We start from the raw sequence: 14,304 nt of genomic DNA on the forward strand, positions 1-14,304 counted from the left end.
TAGAGCACTGCAACAATACACCCTAATTACTGCAGAAGTGCGAAAATTTTTGGAAGCCAGATCAAAAACTCGAGCGTCGTGTTTGAGCGGGGTCTCCAGACACCTCGAAACAGTAAAAGCACTCGGCCTATGGTCTCGCACTTTAACCTGTTTCTCAGTGTCTGGACACCCCGCTCAAAACCTCACACTCGGTTTTGATATATTACACGAAGTTTGCTGACAACTTAGAAACCAGCCAAGGATTGAAGCGTAAATCGCTGAAAGTTGCACATGATGAACAGCTCGATAAAGCCCTGTATGTCTGGTTCATCTGGCACTCCAGTTTCTGGTCTCCTTTTTCAAGAGAAAGTAAAACTGTTACAGCCAGCTTTACACAGATCCCACAGGTGGTAATTTTGGAGCCTCGACAGGATTGCTTGGGAAACTAAAAAATCGTCATGGAATTAGAAATCTAAGCATCCAAGGAAGGAAAGGGTTTAACCGCTGAGCAAATCTACACCGCTGTGGAGATGTTTTCCTGACAGAACCATGGTGTCATGGCGTGAAAAATCTACCCCTGGCTTCAAGAAATTAGAAGATCGCTTAACCTTCCTTGGTTATAACCATATAACCACAGGCACACATAACCTGAAGCCAGTTACGATTGGAAAATTTGCGAAGCCACGATGTTTCAAAAAACGCGTTATTGGACAGTCTTCTTTCGAAGATGAAAGTAGCGGCGACGAGGAAGATGAGGCCCAGGATCAGAAAGTTGTTTCGAACTCTAAAGCTGTTGAATGTTTCGAAAAGTGTTTATTATGGATGGAAATACAGAACAATGTTCAAGCTATCCAGATTGTGCAGCTTCGAAGAATGATGGAACTTGTTAAAATAACTGCGCATGGGGATATAGAAGAGATTAAAAATAATCCTTAGTTGTACACTACTCAAGAGGGTATAGAACAGATTAAAAATAACCCTCAGCTATACACTGCCCAAGAGGGTTTACAAGAGATTACAAATAACCCTCAAGTATACACTACCCAAGAGAGTATAGAAGAGATTACTAATAACCCTCAGGTTAACACTACCCGAGAGAATATAGAAGAGATTACAAATGACCGTCAGGTCTACCCAAGAAGTAGAAGAGATTAAAAGTAACCCTCTAGTATACACTGCCTAAGAGGGTATACAAGTGATTCAAAATAACCCTTAGGTATATAAACTGCCCAGGAGAGGATAGAAGAGAATAAATTAAAATAGCCCTCAGGTATACACTGCCCAAGAGGGTAAAGAAGAGATTAAAAAATAACCCTCAGCTATACACTGCTGAAGAGTGTACAGAAGAGATTTAAAATAACCCTTAGGAATACACTACCCAAGAGGATATAAAGGAGATTAAAAATAACCCTCATCTATACACTGCCCAAGAGGGTATACACGAGATTCAAAAGAGCCCTTGTTTATACACTGCCCAAGAAGGTATAGAAAACATTAAAAATAGCCCTCAGGAATACACTACCTAAGAGGGTATAAAAGACATTAAAAATAACCCTCAGATATACACTGCCCGAGAGGGTATACAAGAGATTTAAAATAACTCTTAGGTATACAATGCCCAAGAGGGTATAGAAGAGGTTAGAAATAACCCTTAGGTATACACTGCCCAAGAGAGTATAGAAGAGACTCAAAATAACCCATAGGTATACACTACCCAAGAGGGTATACAAGAGATTAAAAATAACCCCCAGGTATACACTACCTAAGAGGGTATAGAAGAGACTAAAAGTAGCCCTCAGGTATACACTGCCCAAGAAGGTATGGAAGACATTAAAACTAACCATCAGGTATACAATGCCCAAGAGGGTATAGAAGAGGTTATAAATAACCCTAAGGTGTACACTTCCCAAGAGAGTATAGAAGAGATTAAAAGTAACCCTCAAGTATTCACTGCCAAATAGGATATAGAAGAGATTAAAAATAACCCTTCGGTAGATACTACTCGAGAGAGGATAGAAGAGGATAGAAGAGATATATACACTGCCATAGAGGGTATAGAAGAGACTGAAAATAACCCTCAGCTATACACTGCTCACAGGGAAATAAGAGAGATTTAAAATAACCCTCAGGTATACACTACCAAAGAGGGCATTGAGGAGATTAAAAGTAACCCTCAGGTATACACTCCAAAAGAGGTTATTGAAGAGATTGAAAATAACGCTCAACTATACACTACCTATGAGGGCATGCAAAAAACCCTAGGTATACATTACCTGAGAGAGGGTAGAAGAGATTAAAAGTAGCCCCGAAAGTATACACTGTCCAAGAAGGTATAGAAGAGATTAAAAATAACCTTCAGCTATACGCTGCCCAGGAGGATATAAAAAAGATAAAAAATTACTCTTAGGTATACAGAAACTACCCAAGAGGGTATAGAAGAGATTAAAAGTAACCCTCAGGTATACACTGTCGAAGAGGTTATAGAAGGGATAAAAAAGAACTCATAGGTATACACTACCCAAGAGAGTATGGAATAGACTAAAAGTAACCCTCAGGTATACACTGCCTAAGAGGGTAGAGAGGAGATAAAAATAACCCTCAGGTATACACTGCCCAAGAGAGTATAGGAGAGATTCAAAGTAACCCTCAGGTATACACTGCCAAAGAGGGTATAGAAGAGATTAAAAATAACCCTTTGGTATACACTACCTGAGAGAGGATATAGAAGAGATTAAAAGTAACCCTCAGGTATACACTGCCGAAGAGGTTATAGAAGGGATAAAAAAAGAACTCATAGGTATACACTACCCAAGAGAGTATGGAATAGACTAAAAGTAACCCTCAGGTATACACTGCCAAAGAGGTTATGGAAGGGATAAAAAAAGAACTCATAGGTATACACTACCCAAGAGAGTATGGAATAGACTAAAAGTAACCCTCAGGTATACACTGCCTAAGAGGGTAGAGAGGAGATAAAAATAACCCTCAGGTAAACACTGCCCAAGAGAGTATAGAAGATATTGAAAGTAATCAACCCTCAGGTATCCACTGCCAAAGAGGGTATAGAAGGGATTAAAAATAACTCTTTGGTTTACACTTCCCAAGAAGGTATAGAAGAGATTAAAAGTAACCCTCAGGTATACACTGCAAAAGAGGGTATAGATGAGATTAAAAATAACCCTCAGCTATACAATGCCCATTAGGATATACAAGAGATTAAAAATAACCCTTAGGTATACACTGCCCAGGGGAGTATAGAAGAGATTAAAAGTAACCCTCAGGTATACAGTGCCCAAGAAGGTATAGAAGGGATTAAAAGTATAGCCCTCAGGTATACACTGCCCACTAGGGTATAGAAGACATCAAAAATAACCCTCAGCTATACAATGCCTATGAGGGTATACAAGAGATTAAAAATAACCCTTAGGTATACACTGCCCAAGGGAGTATAGAAGAGATTAAAAGTATAGCCCTCAGGTATACACTGCCCAAGAAGGTATAGAAGACATTAAAAATAACCCTTTAGGTATACAATGCCTAAGAGGGTATAGAAGAGTTTAAAAGTAACCCTCAGGTATACACTTCCCAAGAAGGTATAGAAGAGATTAAAAATAACCCTTCGGTAGATACTACCCGAGAGAGGATAGAAAAGATTAAAACTAACCCTCAGGTATACACTGCCAAAGAGGGTATAGAAGGGATTAAAAATAACCCTCAGCTATACATTGCCCACAGGGAAATAGGAGAGATTGAAAATAACCCTCAACTATACACTGCCTAAGAGGATATACAAGACATTAAAAGCAACCCTTAGGTATACATTACCTAGGAGAGTATAGAAGAGATTATAAGTAATCCTCTGGTATACACTGCCTAAGAAGGTATAAAAGAGATTTACAATAACCCTCAGGTATACACTGCCTAAGAAGGTATAGAAGAGGTTAAAAATAACCCTATATTGTTACTTATTATGATACTGTACATAGTTTTTTCTATTAATTTAGTAATAGTAGGTGTCCCCAATTAGCTCTATGAGCTAAATACATTGACACGGTAATAAAGATTTTATTATTATTATTATTATTATTATTATTATTGGGTGTACACTGCCCCGGAGCCCTAGAAGGGCATAGAGGAGATTAAAAGTAACCCTGAGGTATACACTGCCCCAGAGGGTATAGAAGACAATAAAAATAACCCTCAGGTATACACTACCCAAGAGGGGACGAAAAATTGAATTCACACCAATTAATGTCAGATGACTGCTCTTTATTGGGATTTTTTATTTTGACAGAAAGTTGAGGCATCCACCGCCAACTTATATAATTTTAAATAATTTTATCAAAACACCCACGGAATTTAGTTTATAGATAAACTTTCTGTTACATAACCAATGACCAGTTTCTGTTCGGTTTATTAAACTGTCGCCTTTCGTGGATAAATTGCAGTGATATCCTAAATATGCAAGAGGTTAATAGTGGCGAGGAGACTGACAAGGGTCATTTAGTAGGACTGTTCATGAATATGATAGCGATATCAGTGCAGTGCTGAGAGTGCACTTAGCTGAGAAGCCAACAAGTCAAAAATTAATACAGATAAGCTATGGTACAACTATAGTATTGTTCAGCAAGGACACGATATCCCAAGGCTATGAGGCTGAAATGATGATCAAAGTGTTTAACTTATTGACCTTATTCGAAGGTAAATACAGAGATATCCATGATAATTCCCCGGATGAGGTTGTTCTGAAAATTCAAGGACAATATCATGGTGTGGGTATAAGAATGCTTAAAGGTCATTCTCAAAGTCAAGGTCTCTCTTTGCAAAGAGAAAGGATGAGGCAGTCTTTACTCAGAGTAGATCTTACTGGGGTTCTTCAAAGATGGCTTAACTCGATCTGCCGCCGAATTTACTCTGTGCCATGTCCTCAAGCCCATTGGCATATAGATGAAAAAAAATTTTAAAAACTCTAAGGCACAAGTACTAAACCTTGAAAATGCCAAAGAAATACAGCAATAAACATTCTCAAACTTACCTTTGAATTGTTGTAAAATTGCAGAATAATTAATGCCACACGTACAAAGCACTCAAAAAGCAAAGGAAACGCAATTTGGTTTCCCACTCCTTTCGGATTTCTGAAGTCCCAGGATGTTGGCCCAATGCCACGGAGCGAACAGAGATGGAATGATATTTGCACTGAATATTGCTGATTGCATGTTTACATGAGCTGTTCGAATTGAATGTTTGCACTGAATGTTCGAATTAAATTTTGTTTATATCTTATGATCGACTTGCATGTTTACATTGAGTGTTTGAATTGAATGTTTGAATTGTATGAAATATTCGAGTTGAATGTTTACATTGAATATCGGGATTGAATGTTTGAATCGAATAAAGGATGTCCAAAAGGAAAGTGTTACTAATGTATTTGAATACCCAAGATGAAAGTTTCGTTAAAGAATGTGAAGGTTGAATTAAAAACCCGCTTATTTAAAGTTAATATTCAAATATTACTAGAGGGTTTGATGTTTATAATTAAATGTTAAACCTGATTCATTGAACGTTTTAACTGACTATTTGTGCGTTTGGAGCCTTCTAAAGACTCATATGAATATTTAAATCACAATTTGAAAGTTTACAGTTAATATTGCAAAACACAACTTGCATGTTTGAATAAAAATTGATCAATTGAACTTGGCGGTGTTATTTTAATGGTTTCTTTAAAAGTGGTGTACGTGGGAATTTTTGGAATGCATTCTATTTTGTTGACAGTAACCTTTAGATAAAGGACATGATTCAATAACGAACTTGATTACAATTGAGATGGCGAGTGGCCGCCCTCACATAAAAACATAGTCATGTTAATTTTTCTTTAAGAACCCTAAGCAGAAATAAACTGTCGAGGTTAAATCACCACAAACTAAACGTGAAAATCATTTTAGAGCCCCAAAGATAAGTGCTTTATTGTCATTCTATTCCTAGATAAAAGGTCGAATACTGTTACAGCGTTGAAGCTGCACTTGAACACATGATCAGATGCAATTATGACCAAAGAATAACCTGAAAATCCCTACGCTAATCTCGTTATAGGATAAACACTTTGAAAACAGGGAGAGGAGTTTTCTATTGCCATATAAGTAAAAAGGCCCAACACCGAAACATCTTATAGCAAGGAGCACATATGACAAAGTGGCATCACTTACTCAGGCGGTTCCATACATGCTACACTAAGGAATAGGGTCGTTACAGCCCGGCTGAATGAGCGGGAGCTCTCCATAGATAATTTCATACCTATCTCATCATCTCATCATATACCGAGGCTTCTCACCCAACCAATAAAGATCTTAACACCACAACCTGTATATAAAAGATAAACATTTTGGGAGGAAACTGACTGACCTAAAAACGTACCCTTAAACAACACACCAAAATGGAATTAAAAGTCATTTCTGAATAAACTACTTAAACGCCAGTTGGTTCAGTCTTTGTTTTTGACACATTTCAGTATATTTAATCGTTTAGAAGCTTTCTTATACATCTTAAAACTATACGATTTCTCCATGACATATTACTCTGCAAAGTTAAGCCTAAGTCAGTGTGAGACCCGATGTCTTTGACGACTAAGGTGTCAAGGTGTTCTGATACCCAAATCTCAGAGCTCGGACTAAAAGCTATGTATTGCAAAGCGGATAATTTAGATTTTGATATTGGGTGTGAAACGTATCGCAATACTTCAGGATTGAGACTATCCGGCAGTTATCTAAACACCCACGTAATGTAACTGACTAATAAGCTTTCTGTTACTTAACCACTGACCAGTTTCTGTTCGGTTTATTAAACTGTCGCATTTCGTGGATTAATTGCAGTGATATTCTAAAAATACAAGAGGTTTATAATTGCAAGGAGACTGGCAATGGTCATTTAGTATAGGTTTGTTCGGCAATAAATTAATACATGAATATGAAAGCGATCTTCACAGTAATGTACACTACTTAAGCAGTAGTGAAAATGAGGCTTGAAAAAATTTAGGCCTGCACGGGATTTGAACCCATTACCTCTGCGATATCGTTGCAGTGATACAGTGTGGGCATAAGAATACTTAAAGGTTATCATAAAAGTCAAGGTCTCACTTTTAAAAGAGAAAGGAAAGGGCAGTCTTTACTCAGACTAGATCCCACTGGGGTTCTTCAAAGATGGCTTAACTCGATCCGCCGCGGCCGAATTTACTCTGTGCCATGTTCTCGAGCCCTCTGGTATATAGATAAAAAGAAATTTATAAACTCTAGGGCACAAATACTAACCCTTAAAAATAAAAAAAAATACAGCAATAAACATTCTCAAACTTATCTTTGAAGTGCTGTAAAAATGGCAGAATAATTAATGCCACACGTCACACGTCCGAAGCACTCCAAAAGCAAAGGAAACCGGCAATTTGGAATGATGATTTGAACTGAATATTGCTGAATTTCATGTTTGCATGGAATGTTTGCAGTGAATGTTCGCACTGAATGTTAATTCACAATAAATGTTCGACTTGCATGTTTGCATTGAATGTTCGAGTTGAATGTTTACATTGAATATCGGAATTGAATGTTTGAACCGAATAATGAGCGTCCGACATGATAGTGTGATTAATATATTTGAATACCAAGATGAAAGTTTCGTTAAAGGACGTGAGGGTTGAATTAAAAACCCGCTAATTTCAAGTTACCATTTAAATGTCACTGCAAGGGTTTGATGTTTATAATATAATGTTTAACCTGCTTAACTGAAAGTTTTAACCGACTATTTTTATGTTTGGAGCGCGTAATTAAATGTTTTAATTGGATTTCAAAAGGCTTATGTGAATGTTTAAATCACAATTTGAAAGTCTGCAGATAATATTGCAAAGTACAAGTTAATGTTTGTGTGAATAAAAATTGATCAATTGAACTTGGCGGTGTTGGTTTAATGGTTTCTTTAAAAGTGGCGCACATAGGACGATTTTTCCGGAAGGCACCCTATTTTGTTGACAGTAACCTTTAGATTAAGGACATGATTCAATGACATATGCAAACTTGATTGCAGTTTACATAGCGAGTGGCCGTCCTCACATAAAAACATACTGACATAATTACACGTTACGTTTCCTTTAAGAACCCCATGCAGAAATAAGCTGTCGCTTTTAAATCACAGCAAACTAAACGTGAAACCCCGAAGATAAGAGCTTTATTTTTATTCTTTTACGAAAAGGTTGAATAATGTTACAGCGTTGAAGCTGCGCTTGAGCACATGATCGGATGCAATTATGACCAAAGAATGACCTGAAAGTCCTTACGTTAATCTCGTCATAGGATAAACACTTTGAAAACAGGGAGGGGAGTTATTTATGGCCAAATAATTAAAAACCCTCTCCGGAAAAAGCCCAACACCGAAACATCAGTAGCAAGGAGCACATATAGCAAAATACTACAAAGTAGCATCACTTGCTCAGGCAGTTCTACACACACTACTCTAAGGAATAGGGTCATTACAGCCCGGCTAAATGAGCGGGAGCTCTCCATAGATAATTTCATACCTATCTCATCATCTCATCATATACCGAGGCTTCTTGCCCAACCACTAAAGATCCCAACATGTAAAAAAGTTAAAATATCGAGAGGAAACTCTTAAACAAGACACCAAAATGGAACTAAAAGTCATTTCTGCAAAAAATCTACATATACGCTAGTTGACTCAGTCAGATCCTTCTCCTTCCACTCTGAGGAAGCCTAATTGTATTTTGGCATGATGCGCTTTCCATGGGCATCACGGGCAAAGATTGGGCAGGTATCTGGAGGGAATGGCCAAGGTCCAGCCTTCTTCTCAGCCTCCTTGGAGATCTCATGAACCCTCTTCATCAGCTTCTCGAATGCAGCTCGACCCCTAGGAGTGGCTGTCTTATCTCGCATTTCGGCCAGTTTGCCCACGTACTCACCCATAGTTTTCAGGTTCTTGAATGGACATCCGTGTTTGAAACCAGGGCAGTTTCCGGCGATTCCTTTCATTTCATCAGCAAGAGCTTTATAAGGGCACACACCTTTGCCAAAAATTGGGCACTTCTTGAGGATCTCCTCAACCGTCAAAGAATATGGATACTGCGGGTTTAAGTGTAAAGTTAAACTAGAAACGAGAATATTCACTAGGAACCGGTACACAACAGCTCAAATAAATCCGCCGTGAGCTATCACTTTTTTCTTCACTTTAGGTAATAGATTCTTTAGAATGATTCATGTTTCGAGATTTGCTCTGAAAGTGGGAAAAACACTAAACAGTGACAATTGTTTGACATTGTTAAAAAAAACTAGGGAACGAAAAGAAATTCCCGCACCTTAGTTGTACGTTAGAAAGCTCTTTTTATCGATGGTTTCCATTTTATATTTTCATTCCGAAACCGAAATTACTTACCACAGTGTATGCAGGTTTCAAAATCTCCTTTCCTGCATTGTCTTTGGCAAAGGGACAGCCACCCTTGAAGAAGCTTTGAGGGGAGACAGTTCCGTGCTCCACGTGTTTTTCCTTACTAAGAAAGACGACGTCCTTCAAAAACTCGATCCATTGAGCTTCACCTTTGGACTGGTCACGCATCTGACCCATCATGTCTTGAAGCTCACCCACGGTCTTGCATTGTTTGAAGGGGCAGCCATTGTTGAAAGGAGGACATTTGACACAGACGCCTTTCTTTTCTTGGGCAAGCTTGGCATATGGGCAGCCACCACCGAAAAATGCTGGGCAGTGCTTCGATATGTAATCCACGGTGACGTCTGACTTCTAAAAGGTTTAAACAAAAACGGAAATCTAAGGCTCAACGAGGCGATTCCTTATTTGTGACGGCCGGAATCCAAAACATTTACCATTTTCCGCCATACATTTAGCAGGTCGCAGCTGTTAGACCAATATAGTTGTGAGGTTAGCGAGAAAACGATTGACCCAAAGCTCTTACAAAATCATGCTTACAAAGCGACCGAGAACTGCGTTTGTGGCCAGAAAGAGAGAGTTTTGAGGTTGCGTGCATCTCCTCATTTATTTCCTGAGTCCTCAACGATTTCATCATTTCTTTGGTATCTCACTTTTAAGTCACTGCATAGGTAAACGGGTGTTTTTTCGTATTTCCAAATTCGCTCAAGTATATTCATGTCCACAAGGCTGTACAGATTTTGCTTTGACTTATCGATCAGCCTACCGCTACAGCTAAAATTTTAACGCGGACTGTGTTGCTCAAATACTACTTTAATCGCTCGAAATAGAAAGTTCTGAGTTTAACTGATTAGGCTCAGTTTTTTCAACAGTCAGTTTATTCATTAAAATGAAAAACTAAAACGATCAACTATAGTAATTTCATCTTATAAATACGTTGTTTCTGTATTATGTAAGAGCGATCGATTACATAACAATGATTAGTTTTTGGCGGATGACTGAGCAAGACGAAAGACGAAACTGGCGACACATCAAGATACAGTTTATTGTTATAAAGACAACGTCTTGCCAGATAGAACTGTGGGCTTGCAACGTTCTATGGCTACAAGTTGAACGACTTTATCATCATCTTAACCTGGGGCATATCTTACATTCTACTTCTAATACTTTTAATACAGTCAAGAGCAAGCACGACATTTCAATCTACTGTTTCTTGAGGCCCTGCGAGGGAACGGAATGTTTAGGTTTTCCTCATTTTGCACTCCACCAGTTGAGATAAAATTTGATTCATTAACGAGGAAAAAAAACATTGCTTTCATAAACTTAGCTTTTTTTTTGCTTTGTTAGTCGTCCAAAGAGCTCATTCTCATTGTGATCAGTTACTACTTTTTTTCTACCCTACAAGAACGATGCAATGGACGAAAATAGTAATAATAACATCGTGATTCGTTACTCTCTTTTAGGATACTTAGCATCAGAAGCGACTGATAATATTTCCTCAGGATAAAAGGGTTTTAAAAAATGCAATATTTTAAGTAGAAAAGATAGTATTTAGGGAGTGTCACACAGATTGAACATCAATACTACAAACAGCTCTAGCTCCTCAACAAAAATAAATCTGAGACAGTATTTAATCAAACCCCTTGGTTGACCTCAGGACTGATTCACTTACTAGCTTAGATGAAGCCATGTAGAGCTCGCAGGAAGACTTTCTTGTAAAAAAGAATTCAAAGACTCGTAAGCTGTAGTAGTTCACACTGTTACTGACTTGCTCAACTGATTATGCTGGGGCTGGGTGCATCAATTCAAAAGCAAAAGCAAGGCAAATAACAATGGATGATTGACGCATCAAAACAGGTTATTCTCGATCAAACAGGTTTTCCCACACAAGGCGCAATGCATCATTCAGTTAAAAAAACGTGATAATGCCTTACCAATGTTTTTATAACGCCTGCAATTTTGTCATCAAAATTTCTGATTATTCGTATCAATACGAGGACCGTCCAAATCTTGGTTATTTAAAACTCTTTTATTGACAAATTAAAAGATTGACTTATCACAAGAATAGACATATATTTGACCATCATATAAGGCACCACCAGCCCATCGACCCAATTCAGTGAGAACTTTTCGCTGTACCTGCACCAGTTTTAACAAGTGTTCAAATCCAGTCATTACCTAAAACTGGATTCAGCTTTGCCGTTACGAGCTAGGACTTAATGTAAGTTTGGGTAAGACATTTTGATACACCTTTGAACTGCACGGGAAAGAATCTGCCTTTTCCGCATCACTTGACCTCGCATTACTGATTTTCGCATCATTTTTTTATTCCGTAATCGCGAAATGCGCGAAATTTGTTAGTCGCGAAGATTTTAAATTCGAAGATAATTACATAACCGCGTAAGAGACAAAGTATCTCAAAAGGTGTTTCTATATGTGGTATTTAGAAATCAAAGAAACAGTGTACAATTGTCCCGCGATAATGTTAATGTTAGAAACCACGAAATTGAACATCAATAATTGATATAATGCTAATAAAGCTCTCAGTGGACGTTTAATTTTTGTGAAAGGTTCAAAACTGTAGCTATTCGTAGACAAGCATCGGCGGTCATGTGGTCACAAATTCAAATTCTTTGCCTACTCAGTCCCACAGAGTCAAATATCTCAATTACCCTAGGTCTTCTTTTTTTGTTGTTGTCCTTTTTGGCGCAATCACTTCAATATAAACTCCCTTAGGCAAGTACTGCTCACCACGAAACACGTGTAATGATGCATCCTGGAGAAGATGTTGCATGTGGCTTGAACATGACCAACACGACAAGCTACGGATCAACTTTTTAAAAGCTTCTGCAATTGACGACAGGAAATCTGACTGGTGATGCATGAAGTGAGACAAGGCAAAAACAAAAGCTAGATTATGTCAGCAGGAAACACCTTGTGTTATTTTTGTGTTAAACGTATATTCTTGTTACCCTAGCGGCAAATGTGTCGGGTTACGTAACGTCTCAAGCCTGTTATGAAAACTTGATGATGATTTACCTTAGTGGCTCCATCTGATATAGGATTTGTTCGTTTTGATGAAGGCTGATTCAACCCAGGAATGATTAAACAGGAATTTTCCTTTACAATCAATACATTTTCACGTGGAAAGATAACAAAAAGATATCAAAAGATAATGAAAAGATATCAGTCAGCGGTTTCACACTATCCAGAAAAGCTGAACCACAACTATGACATTTTTTGTCGTTTAGAAGCTTACCTTGTGTTATTTGTGTGTTAAAAGTATATGCTTGTCACCCTTGCGAATGTGTCAAGTTACGTCACGTCGCAGGCCTGTTTTGAACACATGATGACGACTGCCTACTCCCTGACTCAAGTTTGATTAAGTTTTTATGGCTTTCGCTTTGTTGGTGAGTCATTCAACGACATGTTCCAAAAGCAATATCTTTCATTCATGTAAACCCGCTAATTTCAGTCTTTTTTAAGACTCCAGATCCCGTGAAGTTGTTTTGAAAGTCTTAGGTATCCCAGAATACTGGTGTTGCATATGTCAGAAATTACTTTTCAAAACAATACAAGAAGTCACGAACAACATATTCACCAATTCCATGCTCACTTGTGTACTGAAAAAACCAAATAGTTGAAAGTCTTCACCCAAGCGTAACTTAAGTTAAATTTGATTAAGTTCAGTTAATTTTCTTTTTGCTGACGTGTTACGTTTCTCTTCTTACTTGTCAGTTGGACAACTTGGTGATATAACTTTGCATCATTGACCATGGATAACATTGAGCAATATTGGAAGACCAAAGAAGGTTCTTCAATTGTAGTTTGACAACTTGGCATTATAGTTCACATCACGGACCACAGCTGGCTATTTCGTGATATCCGCCAATATTGTTATTAAGTCAAAGGGTCACTGCTTATTTGTCTATCGGATAATGCATCAGTTGTCATCAGTACAGAGATTTGGCATCATGATTGATGTATCATACATGTTCTAGAGTCTGAATCGGTGCAACGTTTCCGGAGTAACGGATGAGTTTGGCGGCTTCTCAACAAGGCCTGAAGTGGAGCTGAAGTGAACCACAGATTTAGCTCGAGGACAGCTGCAAAAACTAACTTTTACTCGAAATTGTGCGACCAATCAGTGCCGTAGAGGTGGCTTTACTCCAAGGCAAAGCTAATTTTCCTCTTTTAATCTAACAAAAGAAGTTGTGACGAAGGTTACATAATAAAAAATTTTCAAATAGGCAAACACCACCTAGGTCAATCTTCTGGTATGCACTGTCAATGAGTAAAAACTTTCAATAGCGAGCACTCATGAACACGAAGCATTTGATTAACAAGAATCACATAAAATTTCTCTACATGGAGCTTAATTGAAACAGAGAGTTGGCTAATGCACAGCTCAAGAAAAATGTTTTGAACTTGACCTTGCCCGACAAAAATAGTATAGTCACCCATGGAAAAGGTTCCTACAGTAACAATTATTATAGTAATTCCAAACAAACAACTTTCAGATACGCCGACATCCCCCAGATCGGCTGGTATGCACTGTCAAGGATTTTGAATTTCAAAGGGAGCTGAACAAATGAACAGAGCATCTAACAAAGCAGTCGCTTTCATATTCTTTTCTGGTTTATCTTCTAAATCCTCTAGAATTTCAGATAATGTAACAACGGACTAAGGGAACATTGACGTTGATCTTCAAGAATATCGTTCTCGTACAAAAAGTCAATAACAAAATTTGTTATTTGACTGTCTCCATCGACCATGACATGACCCTTGGACTGCATTTAATATCCTCGATCTTTTGTTGCATTGCATATACAGTGTGCCAAACAAAATGGACCTTACGAGCCGCAAACCTCAACACTTTAAACTGAATCT

General features: G+C 38.0%; 1 protein-coding gene and 1 long non-coding RNA gene across 2 annotated transcripts; one reads left to right on the plus strand and one right to left on the minus strand.

Annotated features, from left to right (window-relative positions):
* Positions 1 to 8,170: 8,170 nt before the first annotated feature.
* On the minus strand, positions 8,171 to 11,241 carry LOC113679420 (uncharacterized). Its single transcript, XM_027196377.2, has 3 exons — positions 11,087 to 11,241; positions 9,406 to 9,768; positions 8,171 to 9,095 (listed from the first exon to the last, which is right to left on the minus strand). Exons 1-3 carry the CDS (start codon positions 11,102 to 11,104, stop codon positions 8,730 to 8,732), a joined length of 747 nt encoding a protein of 248 aa, XP_027052178.2. The 5' UTR covers positions 11,105 to 11,241; the 3' UTR covers positions 8,171 to 8,729.
* Positions 11,242 to 12,678: 1,437 nt separating this feature from the next.
* Positions 12,679 to 13,606, plus strand: LOC149040321 (uncharacterized). Its single transcript, XR_016179692.1, has 2 exons — positions 12,679 to 12,824; positions 13,153 to 13,606. It is a non-coding gene; the product is annotated as an uncharacterized LOC149040321 (long non-coding RNA).
* Positions 13,607 to 14,304: the final 698 nt, after the last annotated feature.

This window comes from Pocillopora damicornis, chromosome 9, assembly GCF_964200805.1.
Source record: "Pocillopora damicornis chromosome 9, jaPocDami1.2, whole genome shotgun sequence".
Taxonomy (NCBI): domain Eukaryota; kingdom Metazoa; phylum Cnidaria; class Anthozoa; order Scleractinia; family Pocilloporidae; genus Pocillopora; species Pocillopora damicornis.